Below are 19,683 nucleotides of genomic sequence, written 5' to 3' on the forward strand. Positions count from 1 at the left end.
CTCTGTCACACACACAAACACACACATTCATGCTTTTGTGCCTTGTCCTGCTGCTGGACATATCCCACCTACAGCTGCTCCTTTGGCAACGCACACACACACACACACACACCTGCTACCTTTGCATTTGTGTAGCCTCACACACACACAGACACACGCATCTTTTGGCTGAGAGCTGTGCCTTCTGAGCTTCACACTGACACACAAACACACACACGCCTCCCGCTCTTCACTACAAATGTAACTAAATGACAATCATGATGTAGACAAGCCGGTAATATTTTAATATTCTGTCTGTTATACTACTTTATCAATCAATTCAATTCAAAGTGCTTCTCGAAATGCAAAAGAGAAAAGTTTGGTAGCCAACTTCAATAAGTTACTTAAAAAATGTATAAAGTACACTATCAATAACAATTATCATGTGACTCTAGACATATCAGCAGATAATAATTCAGTCTGTCCTATTTCTCTCTCTGAGCCCTTTTTTTTTTACTGTATTTATGTATCTTTTGTATCTCAGCCAGTAGAATATGCAATCTGTGTGTGCGTGTGTGTGTGCGTGTGTGTGTGTGTGTGTGTGTGTTTCGGCCTTTAGCCACATTTTAAATGTAAACTGTTTCTAAAACTGTTTTATATGCTATACATATTTGGTTCATTAAAAATGTATCAAATGCACAGAGGCAGTGGCCGATGTTCCACTTTGCATGCAGAATAAAGTAAACATAAGCACAAGATCAAAATTCCCATATTATGAATACATTTCTGGTGATTTTATAACAAATTACAAGCATCTGAGCGTTAAGTGGACCGGCTCTGCCAGTAAAGAGATTTACAAAATAAATGAAGATACAAATGGAGGCTTCATGGACATTAAACAGCTGCTCGACTACAGAAGTACAGAGATATGAATGAAAATGGCCGGTGTGAGTTTTAACATCAAATCTGATAACACATCTGTCACAAAAGTGTTTTTTAAAGAGACATTCATGGATTGAAAGAGAAGATTGATCTGGTCAGTGATGTTTGTTTTAAATACACACGATAGTTGTGGAAATAAGAGCCACATTTGTCCTTGAACCATCAATAATCCAGTGATTCCGTTTTTAAACACGTGGCTGATCTCAGGAGAAGAAACTATCAACTAACGGACCCCTACCCGGGACTCTTTGTATATTTAAAATGTATGTTTGCTCGCTGAATATTTAATGAGTTATCTTCCGTGTTTTTATTAGTGTTCATTACTCTGTAATCAATACCGCTGTAAAGGACTCCATCCACACTCCTTCACTATTTGGGTGAGTCTCATGTGTAAGTAAATATAATAATAAGTATTATTGTTAAATTGATTGTTTTAATCAACTTCATATAATTTATACATGTTTTGTGTTTAAAGAAAACAAAAAAGTGTTTGTCTCCCAGGGCCCAGCTGGGCTGCTAGCCACCATGGCTCTCCTTGCCAGAAAACCATGATAGGCCGAGAGATTCTGCAGTTTATTTCATGAAGCTTCCACTAGACGCTTCTTGGAAGTAGAAACCTGGCATCCTCCTCCAACAGAGCGAGATCCCAACAACAGTTAGGCCACCAACAGCGTTCCATCAGTTACGGCCCTGCAGCTGTGAGCTCCACTTTTTTACCCCGACCGATGTCAAACCGCCTGCTCCTCAGCAAGGTCTTCGTCAGCTTGTTGCACCTGGCAGTCGAGCCTCAACCCTCAGCTCCTCCTTATGAAGATCTCCGTCAGTTGAGGGGAAATATGCAATTGTAATGATTTTCATTTGTATATTGTGAAAAATACATATTTTGTTTAAACTTTGGGGGTAGTGTTTTTCCCACTGGCCCCACTCAGGCTTTACACTGTAATGACATCACATTCAAAATAAATAAATAAAATGCTCTTCAAGGACATTTTACAAATATAAAATATACATGGTTAAAACAAAAAAAATCATCAAAATCTTAATCCACAAACGGGTGACTGAACCGTAGGTAGGGTGGCATTTCTCAGGACCGAACAACTGAGTTTAGTCTTCAAACTCCAGCTTCGAGACAACATGGTTTTAACCCCATGGGGATTGTCTTTCTCCCCCAGAGAACACAAGTTGAACCCATTTCAAACCCAAACCTCCAGTAGAGCGAATGGCAGCGCAACAGCTGGGGATGGAGATCTTATGTTGACCAAATCCATCTGGGATGTTTATATGACGTCTGCCAATTTTAAAAAGAGTGCATTCATGTAGTCATTTTCCATTTAGTAGTCTGCACTATGACAATACATTCAGGAACCATCGCAGATGAGCAACCTCATTAATCCAATCTACAAAGTGTGTTCATGTGTTTTCCTTCCTGCGTAAGGGAAATTGGAAGTTTCACACCCCAAATACAGAATAGACCATATGAGTGCGTTGACAAATTATTTAATAGAAAACATCTGAAACATTTCCATTTCAAGAATATAATTGTAGTCATAGAATCATAGGTTATAAGAACTGGAAGTTGTAAAGTAGAAAAGCTCTGTACTGAGTAGTTATTGGTGACAGAGTCTCTCAGCTCTCTGAGGGTGGGGGCGCTGCCCTGCGCACAGCTTTGGACAGGGCTTGTTGGATGACCGGGTACAGTTTATAGCATCCCTCGATGCAGGTCCGCACGCCGGCTGTCAGAGTCTCTTCAGCCATTTCTCCATCTGACTGCAGCCCAGAAATTTGGTTCAGGCTAGGGAGGAACGCAACGGTCAGACCGCCCTGGTTGTCGCTGCAGCCGCTTTCCTCCACGTAAGAAGGGTCGACCACGTAAGAGGCGCCATCCTGGCGCATTGAACAACCGAGCACCAGATCGTACATTTCGATCCCAGCGTCCGCGAGAGCGAGCGACGCGCACGTGACTGCATGGGCCAGAACGGAACCGCTGTTCTCGAGAACCATCACGTTGACCTCGATCTGAGAGCGGGGATATTTGGTGAGGCACACGGCTGGCTGCAGACTCTCGTACAGCATCAGAGAGAGGTCCTTTTCCTGGCTCCCCTGAATCCAGGAGCCCCTCTCCAGGCAGGAGAATGGAGCGAAACGCATGTCAGTGATCAACCTGGATACAAAGAGAGACACAATAATACAGCTTTGTTGTCTTCATGAACTCTTCCTGTAGAACCCAATCACAAACATCAGTGTCCACTTCAAATGCATACTATGCAAGTAGGGATGCATATGCTTGAGGTCAAACCTAACTAAACTCATGCATGATTCAAAGTGTTATTTAATGTTACAGCATTTTTTTTTTATGTTTAGTGGTTAGTTGGTAATCAACTCGTCATACACAACCGTAGTATGACTGTTGTATTGCTTATTAATTCAGGCTCGCGTGCTTTTACCGCAATAAACAAGTCGAATGAAATACATTAATACATTCATTAAATCCCTACATACCTTCCACATTTCATGTCGGTGTCATCTTTCCGCTCCATTTCTCTGGGGCCGTAAACGCAGCACATCAACTTGGTGTTTCCAGCCTCGATGTACGCGGAGCCTTTAGCCTGGCTCACCAGCCCGCAACGGACAAAAACGGGCCGGACGTCCACTTGGTCCCGCTGCCGCCCGTCCGGCCGGGGCTCGCGCGAGGGAAGGACGGCCGCCGGTTTGCCCAAAAACAAAGACGGACTTTGGGACGCTTCTGGGCCGCGAACACGTTTGGTGTCAGTCGGCATGGCGCGTGGATGTTCGGTGCAAAACCAGTCGCGCCTGAACAAGTCCGGCAGAAAATACCTTCCCCCGGGAAACACAGCGAGCCGAATAAAGTTTCCGCCAATCGTTGCAGTGACGGGGCTAGCGTTACATCAGCGATAGACACATCTGATGTGCGGCTGCAATTAAACAATTAATGATATTTTATTTGCATTATTGTGTCACAAAATCACAAATTATTACACGATGTGTTTGATACATCTCCTGGTGACTTGTCCAGAACCTAAACACCCAAACCAACGACCTGAAACTACCATTGACGAAACATTTTAAGGTATATTTTTATTGACAAACATTTTATTAACTAACATGTTTAATCAAGCGGATCAAAACATATCTATTGACACCGGCGTCTTTTCCATTGCATCAGCCAAACCAAGGAAGTTTGTACCATTCATGTGGCGGGCTCGGCTAAGAGTGACAGTAGGCTCGTCCAATAGAAATCTACATTGCTCAACGTACCGGTGCGGCCGGGCCAATGGGCGGCGGCCATGGGCGTGGCCTCTGACTCTGCTTTCCTTTGGTCGAGCAGCGTGGGCTAAAGCGGTGTGTCAGAGAGACAAGTACCTGATTCACTCTGCGGGAATTGCGACTTCTGTGAGTATTACCCTTTTGTTGAGGTGCTGTTGAAATACAAAACGTGTACCGCGGATATCGCTAAAGAAGCTTCTCTGTTAGAGTTGTGTGTCTGCGGGACAGACCGAGGGAGCCGGTTTCTGTTCCCATTGCTAACGTCAGCTTGTCAAGCTAGCTCGCCTCTGCTCTCCACAGCACATTACAACCACCCGACGGTCTGACAATGCTGCCTGACGGCTTTTAGAAGCAGTTTGCGAGGAGCCGTGTGTGGCGTGACTTGCAGTATTTTTGTGGAAACGATTTCTGAGCACTTGTTTACAGCGGAGGTGCAAAGGCGACATGGGAGGACTTGTGTTCGTCAGCAGGAGGAAAGGAAATTACCCCTCTGAGACGTCACGTTAGAGCTGCGGATTCAGTCATTTGTGGTACTCCCCAATGGGAATGTGTTTCAGCACAGGGCTGCTCTGCTGACTAACTTGGCAGTTTAACTCTGTGGACTTAAAGATGTTGGCTTCAGAACTTGAAACCACCCTGAACTGTCAGTCACGTGATTACAGATAAGAACCAACACAAAATGTGTTCATCCTTTTTTTGTGTGTCCTTAAAAGTGCACCACTTTCCCTGTTGACGCTGTATTCTCCTGTTGTATCCCCCCCCCCATGTCCTTTGTTAGGTTTTTCTGCTTTATGATGCAATAAGCAATTATTTTTTTGCACAATACACCAGGTCTGTTCTTTGCAGAGGCCAAAGTTTCCATCCCATCACCCCAAGCGTTTTGTCGTTGCCAACGGGGTGGTTTCGTAGTCAGGATGGGGATGGTGGCGGTCTACCGTCTGCTTACTGGCCCCAGAGGGCTGAAGGCATTGGCTGGGTGGTTTCTTCTTTTGCTAGCTAGTTTATGAATGAGTCCACTAATGGGAATTCTACTGTACTGCGTTTTAATTATAGGCATCATTGTTGCTGTAGCTATGGTGCTTGCTGAAAAGACCAAAACAACATTTAAATTGAATTCAGATCCTTCAAATCCTTAATGGCACTAATTTTTCCCGATGCAATGGATTGCTCTACTTTTGGTTGTTTTCATTGACGTGACCCCAGAATTGCTTCTTTAACGGCTGCTGCTATATCCCCACCACCACTCTCTGAACTTCTTGTGTCAAACTGAAGCTCCACCTGACCAAAATACTGTCATTGTTTTGCCCTGAATGCAATCAAGCCTCAAGGCTTTTGTTCAGGTGCATTTCACGATTGAGAAACGGTGAGTACAAAGAACGCGACATGAAAAGCCTCGCCTGCCTCACAGGTTTCCCAAGTTGCCTTTGGGTTTTATGAGAAGAGCCAAAGAGGCCGTGTTGTTGGAGCGAAATTACAGAGCAGAAACGTTCTGCTCTGTAAAGATGGTCTGTTAGGACACAACCTAAAAAAATACTTGACTTTAGGCACAACAAGAAGTTAAACATTCATATTGGTTTATAACGCACAATAAGGACGCTGTAAACAGATGTAAGTGTTGAATGTATTTGCCATCTCTGTAACTAATAGACCAACTGATTCTATGGGTCTCTGTTTAGTTGTTGACATACTGTGCTGATGTAAAGACTTAAACGTGTCCATCTGCGTAAAACTAAATATTAGTTATAATAAATCTTCTGAAAAGGCAACTGAGAAATTACAACGATGAAATAAAGCTGTCTATCTGTAGCCTGGGCTACCTGATCAAGGTTCTCCGTCACACTGATGCAAAAGGCATGTTAAAAACTCAGTATTGCTCTAAAGCATTCATTGGGAAAAATTGCTCACAATGGCCATATACAACTAGACAAATTGAAGAGATAGCTATCATGGTATAAACGGTACGTAAAGTTCCATGATAAATGGCAATTTATATTATCTCACACAAGTTTGGTCATGTAGCCCAATGGTTTTTCCCCCAGCAAAGTATTGAATCTCAAGTTCAATTCAGTTTATTTTATATAGCCCAACATTACAAATACAAGTTTGCCTCGGAGGGCTTTACAATCTGTACACATGACATCCCCATCCCGGGACCTCACATCGGATCAGGAAAAACTCCCCCAATAAAGATAGTAAAAACCCTTTCACAGGGAAAAAAAAGGGGAAGAAACCTGAGGGAGAGCAACAGAGGAGGATCCCTCTCCCCGGATGGACAGAAGCAATAGATGTCATGTGGCCAGAATGAATAACGTAACAGAGTTACAGCACATTCAATGAATGTGACCGAAATTATTCATATAATGAGTAGTATGCATGGTCCATGATCCAGATAGCCACGATCCATGAATCAGAAGGAGGTAGAGAGGAGGGGCATCACAGGGGCAGTGGGAGGAGAAAGCAGGGCCATGGCTGCTGGCAGGACCAGCTCCAGGCCAGTTGCATCAGCAGGGCCAGGGGGGAGGACCGCGGTCCTCCCCCCTGGTGGTTCCAGGTAGCCACGAATCCATGGAAAAAGAAAGTAGTATCCCAGCACGCCGGACTGCGCGATTGGATTTGTTGATATGTCTCAGCGTCTTTCCTGTGCCGTCAACATGGCTGATTCATCAAATAAACTTGCTTCATTAACATGCAAGCATACACATTTTCGGAATGTATATTTAATCATGATTTTCATATGAACCAGTTTCTTTTCACCTCAATGAAAAAGAAAATGTACTTAGCAAACTGTTAGGATTACTATACATATGATAATGTTGTCACTGGAACACTTGCAGGGACCCAGAACAAGTGAACTGGACATGGAGCTGAATTATACAGTATTAATGTTTGTGTATTTTTGCCCAGACAGCTGTTTCAGGATGGACTCCTCTTTGAGTGCTTCTCAAATCCGCGAGAAGTTCGTTGACTTCTTCCGTCGCTTTGAGCACAATTATGTCCACTCATCTTCCACCATCCCACTGGACGACCCCACGCTGCTTTTCGCCAACGCTGGCATGAACCAGGTACACTGTTTCTCTCTGCCAAGGTGTCTTTTTTTTTAACGGTTTGACCCAATGCTGCAAATCTAAGCTCCTTGAAGCATACACGACTCACGAATTTGTCTTTTTGTGCCGCTTCGTCTCAGTTCAAGCCCATCTTCCTCAACACCATCGACCCGTCCCACCCCATGGCCAAGCTGCGTCGTGCCGCCAACACCCAAAAGTGTATCCGCGCAGGAGGCAAGCACAACGACCTGGACGATGTGGGTAAAGATGTCTACCACCACACCTTCTTCGAGATGCTGGGGTCCTGGTCCTTTGGGGACTACTTTAAGGTATCACGCTGTCATACTTCTCAGTTATCACCTTGCAGTAATGATACGACTGATATTGGCTTTTTGAGGCAGACACCTCTATACATATTTCATAACTATATTGAGTTTTAATAAATAAGTATAATATAAAAAATAAATTAAACAACCTTGACACAGATCCATTAGATTTCCTTTTCTTTATGTGACCAAAATGTCACGCAGTACATTTTACAGTGGAAAAACAGCATATCACTGCATTCAGTTTCTATTTCTGTACAGCATTTTCTTGCCACTAATATCGACTAATCTATATCAGTCTTGCAGACTTATTTGTCTGGCTCTCCTTGCACCTTTTTATCTGCTGCAGTGCCCTTCATTTTGACATGAAGATAAAGTGCACTGTGGCCGAGTTTGTGTGGCTTTTTGACTAGAACTGTGGCTTAATGCAGCTACAAGTTTATTCTGCTGAGTTAATACAGAATTTTTCCGGATTTCTTTTTTTGGATGAAATACTAGCAGAAGGACATCCAAAGTAACGTCCCTAAAAATGGCTTACTTTAAATAAGTTTATTTTTCCCAGTAAAGTGTTAGATCTGGAGTGTATCCCCGCACGCTGAACTGCACGAGGAAATTTATTATTATGTCTCTGTATCTTATCTCTGCCTGCCAACATGGCATCCAACCGTTAATAAACTTGCTTCATTAACGTGCAAGAATACACTTTTTCACAAATTTTAAGAATAGATTTTTTTTTGTCACTATCATATATATATATATATATATATATATTTATTTATTTATTTATTTATTTATTTATTTTCACCTCACATTGGCTTCTAAACCAGAAGTGTGCTTTCAAGTCACGTCTCTGCTCATTCTTCGTCTGCCCACCTACATCTTGCAGCACCTGGCCTGTAAGATGGCTTTGGAGCTGCTGACCCAGGAGTTCGGTATTTCCATAGACCGTCTCTACGTCACATACTTCGGGGGTCACGCTGACGCAGGCCTGGAGCCGGACCTGGAGTGCAAACAGATCTGGATCGATCTGGGGTGAGCCTAGCTTGTGAACGAGATGAAGGCATTTGCTTCAGGGCATCTTTGAGCAACTTCTAATAATCACTGCACTCTGTGTGCAAATTATCATTAGTTAGCTTTTCTTCAGATTTCTAATTATCAGACTTCTTTCTGTTGTTTTTGTGAGAACACAGTGGGAATATTGGCCCTCAGACTGTTACTTCAATGTTGTAATCTTTCATACACTGATCAGAGTAGGTTAAAATATCTTAAAGGCACATTGACCTTGTAAAGTGAAGTATCACTGGTTAAATATTCCCATCGTGTATATCTCAAATAAATGATTGAAGCACAGGGGAAAAACACTATATACAGGTCCTAATTTTCCCACAACTGCATTTTTACACCCCTCCCTCTGCTCCCTCTGTTCCTCCCAGGGTGGCCGAGGCTCGCATCCTGCCAGGCAGTATGAAGGATAACTTCTGGGAGATGGGGGACACCGGTCCCTGCGGTCCCTGCAGTGAGATCCACTTTGACCGCATCGGAGGGAGGGACGCCTCTCACCTGGTGAACATGGACGATCCCAATGTCCTGGAGATCTGGAACCTGGTGTTCATTCAGTTCAACAGGTAACAGACTTAAACAAACACACAGCCACTGATCAGAGTATCCGCAAACCTTCAATGCAATTCCTCACCGTATGTCCACTAAAAGCGCTTGTTTTTACTGCTGACAGGCTCCGATTGTTATTGTACGTGTCTGACAACCCTATGGAAAGGACAGAGAAATAAACCACTTTCTTTTTACTTTTCAGTACATCCAGCCTGTTTGTTATTGTGTCTGTCTTTTGAGACGTTTCATTCGGAGTCATGCGATGGATAACCATCCGTGTGCATCACTTTTTCTTTTTTTTTCTTCTTCATATTCTTTCTGTATTGTCGTGACCCTCTGGTGTTCAGCGTGTTTCTCTGAGCTTTTTTTCTAAATGCTGCACATATGTGGGCCAAACAACTTACAACTCAACGGCTCAATGCTTTTTCAGGCGGCATTGTTCAGAGGTTTTCTGGTCAAATTGGTGCAATTATTCACACATCTGCACATAGATTACTTACTGTGGGATAAATGTTAAGTTGTTCATGGTTCATTCCTTCACTCTAACCCCTCACGGCTGTCTGTTTCAGTCGAAGCTGGTAACCAGTTCAGTGGGTTGTAAGTTGTTTGGCCCAGGAAGAGAGCTAACACACCTAACTAGACATTTAGATTAGGTGTTGTTGGAATTTGGACACGCCTTTTATTGTCATCTGTTTCGTACTACTGAATCATATGTACTCCCCATCTCTCCACCACTCCTAACAGCTCTGTTGTCTGTGCAGTACAAAGAAATGTACAGGTTATTTTTCTTCATTTTTTACATGTGATCTGTTTTTATGAATAAAATCTGATCACTTGGTCCGTGTAAACCCACAATCTGGTTTCTAAAAGGGTTTTAAATGTGTGGACTTTGCATGACAGAAGAGCCAGGAAAGAAATGGTTTTGGGATAAAACCGAGAATAATTGCTCATACCCAAAAAAATTCAGTGTTTGACGGGAACTGAGCAAAACTGTATGATCCTCTTTCAACAAATGCGCGCAGTTAGAAAAACCTGTGTGCCTCCCACTGTGAGGCCGTTTAGTCAAAAGTGCTTCTTCAGGGAATCTGTTTTTAACTCTTGCTTCTCGTTCCATCTGCTTAGAGAGTCAGAGACCGAGCTGAAGCCGCTGCCTAAGAAGAGCATCGACACGGGGATGGGTCTGGAGCGCCTGGTGTCCATACTGCAGTGCAAGATGTCCAACTATGACACCGACCTCTTCGTCCCGTACTTTGAAGCCATTCAGAAGGTAACGAAATGCACCCGATTTGTGTCACTGAATGGAAGTGCAGAAACATGTCACTTCTCAGGTAATGCTAACCGCGTGAATGCTAAATTCCGCGTGATCCAAATTATTCTTAAACTACTTGTTTCTACCCGTGTGCTTTTTACATTTACATGAGACATTTTCAAATGATCTTAAACCTACCTCCACTTTTAAATGCTACTCTTTCTCCATACTCCCAGCGACAGACTTCCTGTGAATTTTAATCAGTTCACAAGGCGTTGCACTATTTAAGTACAAGTCAGCTTTTTGAAATATTTTTACAGTTTTTTTTTTGCATTATCATAATTAGTTTTATGCTGTTTTCTGACCCTTCCTGAGTTCATAATGGTAGTACAGCGCTGTTGACAGTGGGTGACATCGCAGCTTGAGTGCAGAGAAGCTTTAAAGTTTTTTGAGGTTACCATCACCACGGCAACCTTTGATTGCTGCTGGACACGCGCAGCTGATCGAGACGAGCTAAATGGTGCAGTTTGACTCAGAAACACAAGCACTCAGAACGTTGACATTTTCAAGCTTTTCTCTACTTGTGTATATTTGTCAGCGAAAATCCATTAAAATTTTCCCAATTTTTCTTACAATAATGGTATTATTAAACTTTTAAAGACAGGAATATCAATCAAGTTTATTTTTCTAGCACATTTTCCATCAGATGTAAACTCCAAAAACAAAAGGGGAAGAAAAAAAATCAGACATGATGAAAACATACAAGATAAGAAGGTCTTACAGTGCTATTGCAATAGTATTAAAAGTCTTCAAATGGTTCAGAAGGCTGCAGCTAAATCTGAACTAAAGCTAGATCTATGTTCTAACAGGGTAAACATAAGCAATTAATTTAATGTTATTAATTGTAAATGAACACGCCCACGTCCGCCTAATCTAATCAGGACTCCCCACTCACAGATTCCAGGGCTGATTTCTTGTGTTTGTTTCAGAGTACAGGTGCTCGACCGTACACCGGTAAAGTAGGTGCCGAGGATACTGACGGCATTGACATGGCCTACCGGGTGCTGGCTGATCACGCCCGCACCATCACCATCGCCCTGTCGGATGGCGGCCGGCCTGACAACACAGGACGAGGGTGAGACATTAGAGTATACTTTGATTTGTGATTGCAGATTAGATTTTTTTCAGACGGCGTGGCTTTGAATGCAGGGATTTGCAGTTTTTCACACTTTATCGTAATGCTTTGCCGTTCGCGCTTTGTTCAGCTACGTGTTGCGGAGGATCCTGCGCCGCGCTGTGCGTTACTCTCACGAGAAGCTGGGAGCTCAGAAAGGCTTCTTTGCCACTCTGGTGGATGTGGTGGTCGATTCCCTGGTGAGATTTTTATATTTTTTTACTTTTTTTTTTTAATTCTGGCCTCGATGGTCTGTGACACATGAATTTGAAAGGACTCGTTGTCCTTAAACTTTGTTTTCTACAAGTTGAATGAACTGTTAAAGTGGACGGACGGAAGGCTAGCACAGATATGCCACCAGGCCTCCTGGTGTTATCTATATACAGTTCTACCCGCCAACATTATGCATTATACTCGCACAATTGTCTGAGATGACCTCCTCTCTACGTTCCCTCTTTCACCTTTTCCATGTCTTCTTTCACTCTCATACCTCCAGGGCAATGCCTTCCCGGAGCTGAAGAAAGACCCAGAAGTGGTGAAGGACATTATTAATGAGGAGGAAGAGCAGTTCCTCAAGACCCTCACCAGGGGACGCCGTATCCTTGACCGGAAGATCATGAGTCTGGGAGACAGCAAGACCATTCCAGGTGAGACCCAGTTAACGGGAAGCTTTGCCGCTGGCATGTGCACACGCTGGAAGGAGTTTAGGTTTATTGTAAGATATCATGTGTTGGAACGGCTTTAAACTTAGAATTTCAACAGGTTTCTTTCATCCTTTCTAAAATTCACAGGACTCCTCACCACCCTATCTCTTTGCTCTTCCCTCTCTCCTTCTTCTTTTTTCTTCTTCTTTTAATACAATCAGACTGTGTTTGTTGCCGTTACGGATCTGCTTTCATTGCAAATCTTTCTTATTTAATATTTAGAAGAAATAAGAGGGTCTACAATTTTTGGAAAGCTAAAATCCAGATCTCTCAGGCCGTGAAGAGTGATTGTAGTCTACCTCAGGGTTTTTAAACACATTTCAGTATAATTTGTGCACAAAATGAGACGCTAATTCCAAAGTACAAGTCTTAACAAGCCTCATTCCCAATTGATTTGTTGGAAATACAATAACAGCACGGTTGAAGCTTTTTGCATCAAACTTCTCTCAGTTGATCAAAATGATGACTGCATTTCTATGAAATTGGTTTACTGTTTGCCTCGATGAGTCTTTGAGCATTACTGCTTCAGACAGATGCCTCTCCTGCATATCAAGCATCTTATTTTATTAACCCTCTCTCTGCCCGTGTTCGTCCAGGTGACACAGCATGGCTGTTGTATGACACATACGGCTTCCCCCTGGACCTGACCTCCCTCATCGCAGAGGAGAAAGGCATGGCGGTGGACACCGCTGCCTTTGAAGAGGAGAAGAAGGCAGCACAGGTGAGGAGATGAAGGGGAAGGGAGCTTTCTCATTGTTTGTTTGAATTTGTCCATGTCTGCTCTGTGATGGGGGAAACTCCACTGAGCAGTGTTTTGTTTCCACTCCTGTGGGAACACTCCATTTTGCTTTCTGTCAGCGCTCTCCAGTATTGCACTGTGAGTCAGAGTCAGGAGCTGTGCACCTGCTGTTTTTAAATAAACCCTCTTTTACTTTGCAGCACTGTGATAATCCCTTGTTGTTCGATTTTTGCAAAAGATGAATCTCTATGGTACTGCGGCCTCTGACTGCTGTACAACACATCACTGAGCTGACTTGAAACATGCTGCCACTAAATAAAACAACTATGATTTGCTTTATTTGTTCATAATCTGTCAGTTTTTGAATGAATGTTTCATAAATGTCTCCTTTTTTAAAGGAGTTTTTAAGTGTTATTCCACTAAACTGTGTGTATTGTGTGTAGTTAAAGTCCCAGGGCAAGGGGGCAGGAGACGTCGACCACATGATGTTGGACATCTACGCCATCGAGGAGCTGAGAAACAAGAACATCCCAGCAACAGATGACTCTTCCAAATACAAATACACCTCCGAGGCAAACGGCAACTACAGTCAGTGATTTTGTTTGCGTGCTCACCAGCAGACGTTTAAGTCCAGTTTGGGCGGCTGTGTTTTCCGGGACATCCACGCTCTAACTCTCCACTTGTCTGCGTGTCTAGAGTTTGATCAGCCCTTATCCACGGTGCTCGCCCTGCGCTGCGACCGCGTCTTCTGCGACAGCGTGACCACGGGTCAGGAGTGCGGCGTGCTGCTCGACCAGACGTCCTTCTACGCCGAGCAGGGCGGGCAGACATTCGACGAGGGCTACATGGTTCGAGAGGACGACAGCACAGGGGACGTAAGTGCAACGCAATTTAAAAACAACAACTACGATGTTGATTGCAGGGTGCTTCTCAGCACGAGCTCCACTGATGCTGTTTGAGAGTGTTTTGTAAAAGAGGAGGTAAAGAGTCTTTTTCTGGGTTGGTGTGTTGCGTTTTTCCTCTTCATCTGCAGAAAACATGTTTCTGCAGATGCTAAAATTAAATTTCTTGACTTGAGAAATAACACTATCTAGTTGGTGTTAAAAAAATAAGATGAAAAAGATGATGCCTGAAGGCAAAAACTCCCTCTGTTAGATGAAAAGGAACTAAATTGCTCTCATCTATCATCCTGTCAAAACTGTGATACTTCCAGCCTTTCGTCTGTCTCATGAGTGAGAAGCTGAATGGCGTAAAAATGCACAAGACAATCTGTCAAAAACAAATCTATTCAAATGTCAGCGGTTTGTTTCTCTTCTACGTCTTTATATGCTTTCTATACTCGTTTTTGCTGAGGATGTGAAGACTTGCTAAAGGAACCTCCTCTGCCTTCATAAGTCTTGTTTTCTCCTCCGTATTCGACACGGTTACAGAAAACCCTTAAAAAAATGTGAAGCATGAGTTTAAAAACAAAAACAAAAGGCCAGAACAAAATACCACACGAGCTTTCTAACTAAACTGACTGTTTTCTGCAGAACAAAAACATGTCCATTCTGTCGCCCCGTCTTTCACCCTGTCTTTGCAGCGGATGGAGTTCACGGTAAAGAATACGCAGGTTCGAGGAGGTTACGTTCTCCATCTGGGGACGGTCTATGGCGTTCTGAAGGTTGGAGACCGCGTTACACTACGCGTAGATGAGGTGAGATCACATGCAGTCTGTCTGTTCTTGTTTTTAAACTACAGAATCAAGTACATGCATGATATTGAGGCAGTTAAGTGGCCTGACGAGCAGTTTATGACTTCCTCAGGTTTGTCTGTTTTATTACGTCTGGGTGACGCTGTGATCATATTCTCTTTCCAGGCTCGTCGCAGGCCCATCATGAGCAACCACACCGCCACACACATCTTGAACTTCGCCCTGCGGGGGGTGTTGGGGGAGGCAGACCAGAGGGGCTCCCTGGTGGCCCCCGACCGCCTGCGATTTGACTTCACTGCTAAAGGTGCCCTGAGCACGGGGGAGGTCCGCCGCACTGAGGAGATCGCTTGTGCCATGATAAAAGATGCCAAGGTCAGTGGGGGAATAAGCATGAAACGAAATCACACAACAGATTCTAGTCCATTTCCACCGAAAAAGGAAGAGAACGGTTTGAAAGGATGCTAGTGTTACACACGGCACCAGAGTCTTCATTTAGTGTGGTCCATATTTATTTATTGTGCTCAATTCTTCTTGTCTTCTCTGTAAACACACAACAATAGAGTCCAAAGCAAAAGTGACCGAACTCAACACACATATACATGGCGCTTGTGGACCTTGTCTCGCCTGTAAACACAAAACAATAGAGTCCAAATCAATCACTACAAGTATCTGGACGATATTTCACTGCTCAAACTTGTTGGTTTTAGAGACAACAGCGCAGTCATGACAAACACCCGCTACTGCCACCTATTGGTGAAAACGAGTATCGTCCTGCAGCCACTGCAGATGAAAACAGGCGAGTCCACAAGTTACACAAACCATTTTAAATTATAATAACCAGAAATGAATGCTGTCAGGGCGCAATGTACTCACACAATATAATACAATAACACTTCTGAAACAATGTTAGCCCTTAAAATGTCCAGGGTGCCACACTAGCTCAAGGTTTTGTATGACTAAGTCAATGCTTTATGTCTCTTGCTGAAGAGATGATCAAATGATCCTTATTAAAGATTCACACGGCTTTGCCTTTCACATAATACTCGTGATTATTGACTCCATCTAAACCATCAGCTGACGGGTGCTTTCTCGGGTGCTTTGCTCTCTCCAGCCGGTGTACGCCTTGGATGCCCCACTAGCAAAAGCCAAGGCCATCCAGGGCCTGCGCGCCGTGTTCGATGAGACCTACCCCGACCCCGTCCGAGTCGTGTCCATCGGCATCCCCGTTGAGGAGCTGCTGGAGAAGCCCGACAGCACTGCTGGTTCCCTCACCTCCATTGAGTTTTGTGGGGGAACGTGAGTGTTGATGCTTTATTCCATTTCTCATGCATTTTACAACTTGTCATCAATTATTACTGGTTTAAGAACGGAGCATTTTTTAAATCCCAGATGGCAGATAAGGAGTCGGTTTGCATATCGAGGCTTATTTTTTTAAACTGAGAACAACTTTTGCCACATACATGGTGTACATATGTTCATATCAGAATATGGGAAGTCAAGCAGCAAAATGCACACGTCCTGTTTCCAGGGTCAGCTGTCAGTCTAAATCAGAGATGACCATATTTCTGCAAAGACAATTAAAGAAGAGTATAAAAATTCTAATATAATGTAGCTAAACAGAACTAGCTTAGCGGGGAAATGACGACCGTGTTCACATGCCCCAAAGCTGTCACATCACACATGATGATGAGGCGTCAGTTAAATGTGTTTATGTGAAGTTTCACAAATGTGCTTGAAAATTGATAAAGTAGCAGAACCAAAACACACGTTTAAACCCGTTGGCCTTTTTAGTTTCACAAGCTCCTGCTTTTGATCGTGTGTTTGCCATGAAGGTCATGTTCTCGCATCGACCTCGGAGACGGAGAGTCGTCTCTGCATCTGCATAAAGCCAACGTTTTTTAGAAGAGTCGAACCTGCCCAGTGGCGGTGTGTAATGTGGAAACCATTAATTGGATTTGTGAGTCTTTACGGTGAAGCGGCCGTATCCCTGTGCGATTAGACTTGCTCTGCTCACCTTTATGGTGTCTGCTCTGGGCTGTAAAATCCACCTGAAAGCCAAGGTAAGCCATAGATTATTGGAAAACTTCCCATTTTATTTGATTGCTGTCAAAAGTGATTTCCAAGTTGTATTTTATGTACTTGCGTGTTGAAACCGACCCTCTGTGTCTGTATTGAGTTGGTTCTGAATCGAGCACTGGAGGAGACATTTGCACAAAGCTTGTTTTTCTTTCTTAAGTGCCGCTTCAGGTTTTAACATATTCCATTTAGTAAACTGTTGTTATGCCTCCTGTTGTTTTAATCCGCAGGTACTTCAAAGAACCCCATGTTTCTGTTTCTGAATGTTTTCTCTCTCCCGTTCGTGTTCCTCCTTCTCCTCGGCGCTCTCCTCCTCACGTACCTCGCACAGTTTTGTGTAGCTCTTCTGGTAATGTGTGTGCTGTTTTTGTGCAGCCATCTGCAGAACTCGGGTCACGCCGCGCCGTTTGTCATCGTCTCGGAGGAGGCTATCGCTAAGGGCATCCGGCGCATTGTTGCTGTGACGGGAACAGAGGCCCAGAAGGTAAGCGCTAATATACACACACTGTTTCTGAATGGTGGTAAACTCTGTGATAGAAAGGAGCATTTTTCCTTCTCTCCAGACCCCAAGGACAAATGAATCTCTACTATTTTTAGACGACAGTCGCTGGTTGATCCTCCTTGTTATCTTTATTGTCTTTCCCCCTTCCTTACTCGTCCACCGCTCTGCTGCTTTTCCTTTCCCTTCTCCCTGCACATTTTTCTCGTCTCCCTTGTCTCGCTCCTGTCTGCACTGCTCATGACTCGCGTGTCACATTCATCAGGCCCAGAGGAAAGCCGATTCCCTGCTCCAGTCTTTGTCCGGACTGGGAGACAAGGTGAAGCAGCAGACAGCCCCGAACAAGGACGTTCAGAAAGACATCGCCGACATGACGGAGGTAAAATTGCTTTTTTTTTTTTCCCGCTCCCTTCATTCCAATAGAGCAACCGTGTGCTGTGGTCCCAACATGTCCGTCCTCCCTGCAGTTGATAGGCACAGCAGTGATGTCCCAGTGGAAGAAGGACGAGATGAGGGAATCCCTAAAGGGCCTGAAGAAGACCATGGACGACTTGGACCGCAACTACAAGGCTGACATCCAGAAGAGAGTCTTGGAAAAGACCAAGGAGGTGATAGAGAGCAGCCCGAACCAAGCGCTGCTGGTCATGGAGATGGAGGTCGGAGCCTCAGCTAAGGTGAGAGTCAAGATTGTATTGAAAGGAGGCAACTGAATTTGTATGAAGCCAGTATTTATGCAGTATTGCACATTTGTCATGGCCAGTCTCATATTTTATATTATTGTGTTATTGCCACGAGACAAAATCAGCCCATTGGTTCTGACCTCGACACATTCAGAGTGCTAATTAGGAAAAATGTTTTCTCTTTTCTTTCGTCCCTCCCTGTTTCTCTCCATTCCCTCTTTCCCCACTCGCTTTTTTTTTTTTCTCCTTCTCCTCTCTCAGGCACTCAACGAGTCACTGAAGCTGCTGAAGTCGCAGTCTCCTCAGACCGCTGCCATGCTCTTCACCGTAGACCCAGAAGCTGGCAAGATCACCTGCCTGTGTCAAGTCCCACAGGTAACATGACCATCCAGTTAAACTGTGCACCGGCAGCAATTCAGCGGCAAGAAAATGAAAACAAAAAAACATATTTAACCGCGATCACCCCTTCTCTCCTCAGGATGTGGCCAACCGCGGTCTGAAGGCCAGCGAGTGGGTTCAGGAGCTGTGCCCCCTGCTGGACGGCAAAGGAGGCGGCAAGGACATGTCGGCACAGGCCACGGGCAAGAACACTCAGTGCCTGCAGGAGGCGCTGCAGATGGCCAGCCAGTTTGCACAGCTTAAGCTGGGGGAGAACTAAGAGCAGAGAGATGTGTTGTGTGGGAGGAGAAAGAGGAGGTTGCGAACATAGGTTTGGTCGCAAAGTGGGAATAAAGTAATAAAGTCCTCTGTCTTAATTGAGTTAGAAATCACCTAAGATCCTCCTTTCCTTCGTTGATTTCCTCTCCTCCTTCCCGCTCCCCTTGGGTCACAAAAGATTAGAACAACTAAATAAAATTAGCTTTCAGGTTTCTTGCTCACTATGTTGACAGACGACTAACCAAGCCACTCATTTATTTATTAACACTATGATTGATTCATCTCTGTGGCAGTTGCTTGGGTAAAAAAGCGAGACTCTCATGCAGTTGAGTGGAAGAGGGCAGCAGATAATTCGTGAGTCTCATTTCGGTGTGTCCACTGCACTATTTCATGCTTGTGACAGAGAAAGACAGATGTACCTTTGATCGATTTAGCCACCGGCAAGTACTGCACAGATGAAGCGACTAAAAATGTCTCCAAGAGTGAGCAAAAGCCAGAGTCCTCCTGTGATTGGCTGGACTTGAGTCTAACACGCACTAGCTGTATCATTGTCTCGCTTTTCAAATAACAAGCCATTATAGACATGCAAGTAATCAACAGATTTAATTTAGGTTTAAAAAAAAAAAAAAATTAATCTGTGTAGCTTCATTTGCTGACATTTGAATATTGATTGAATGAAGAAAATGTCTTTTTATCATTGTAGCTGTTCCATGTCAGATGTGTCTCGTTATGAGGATGGAATAAATACGACAGTTGTCCACCTTGCTTCTTTCAAATGTGTGATATGTTTGTTTTGGTGATTCACCTCAGGGAGGAAAGTACAGACTCATGATTGGACCGATCATTTGTTGAAACAATTGTGTAAATGTATTCGTAAGTTGTAGAAGCATCTTTTATTAACACTGTTGCTGTAAAAAGAGTGGATATTGTGTACGTTGTTCGACAGTTGCAAATATTCTTACCCTGCAATAACATGTTTGGCCACTTGGCGGGAGTGGAAACAAGCTTAATATACAACACTGACATTA

The 19,683-nt window shown here is 43.8% G+C and overlaps 2 protein-coding genes across 2 annotated transcripts; one reads left to right on the top strand and one right to left on the bottom strand.

The window, feature by feature from the left end:
- Positions 1-2,473: 2,473 nt before the first annotated feature.
- exosc6 (exosome component 6) lies at positions 2,474-3,698 on the bottom strand (the record flags this gene model as incomplete). Its single annotated transcript, XM_079223217.1, has 2 exons — positions 2,474-3,082; positions 3,421-3,698. The coding sequence occupies 2 exons, from the start codon at positions 3,696-3,698 to the stop codon at positions 2,548-2,550; spliced, it is 813 nt and encodes a 270-aa protein (XP_079079343.1). The 3' UTR covers positions 2,474-2,547.
- Positions 3,699-4,293: 595 nt separating this feature from the next.
- On the top strand, positions 4,294-19,330 carry aars1 (alanyl-tRNA synthetase 1). The gene is made up of 20 exons (XM_079223054.1): positions 4,294-4,332; positions 7,111-7,268; positions 7,391-7,579; positions 8,463-8,608; positions 9,010-9,201; positions 10,307-10,451; positions 11,423-11,568; positions 11,699-11,807; positions 12,104-12,254; positions 12,908-13,032; positions 13,494-13,638; positions 13,747-13,925; positions 14,633-14,746; positions 14,909-15,115; positions 15,855-16,039; positions 17,195-17,303; positions 17,584-17,697; positions 17,786-17,992; positions 18,260-18,373; positions 18,477-19,330. Exons 2-20 carry the CDS (start codon positions 7,125-7,127, stop codon positions 18,654-18,656), a joined length of 2,901 nt encoding a protein of 966 aa, XP_079079180.1. The 5' UTR covers positions 4,294-4,332; positions 7,111-7,124; the 3' UTR covers positions 18,657-19,330.
- The last annotated feature ends 353 nt before the right edge of the window (positions 19,331-19,683 follow it).

Source organism: Taurulus bubalis (assembly GCF_910589615.1).
Source record: "Taurulus bubalis genome assembly, chromosome: 9".
NCBI classification, from domain to species: domain Eukaryota; kingdom Metazoa; phylum Chordata; class Actinopteri; order Perciformes; family Cottidae; genus Taurulus; species Taurulus bubalis.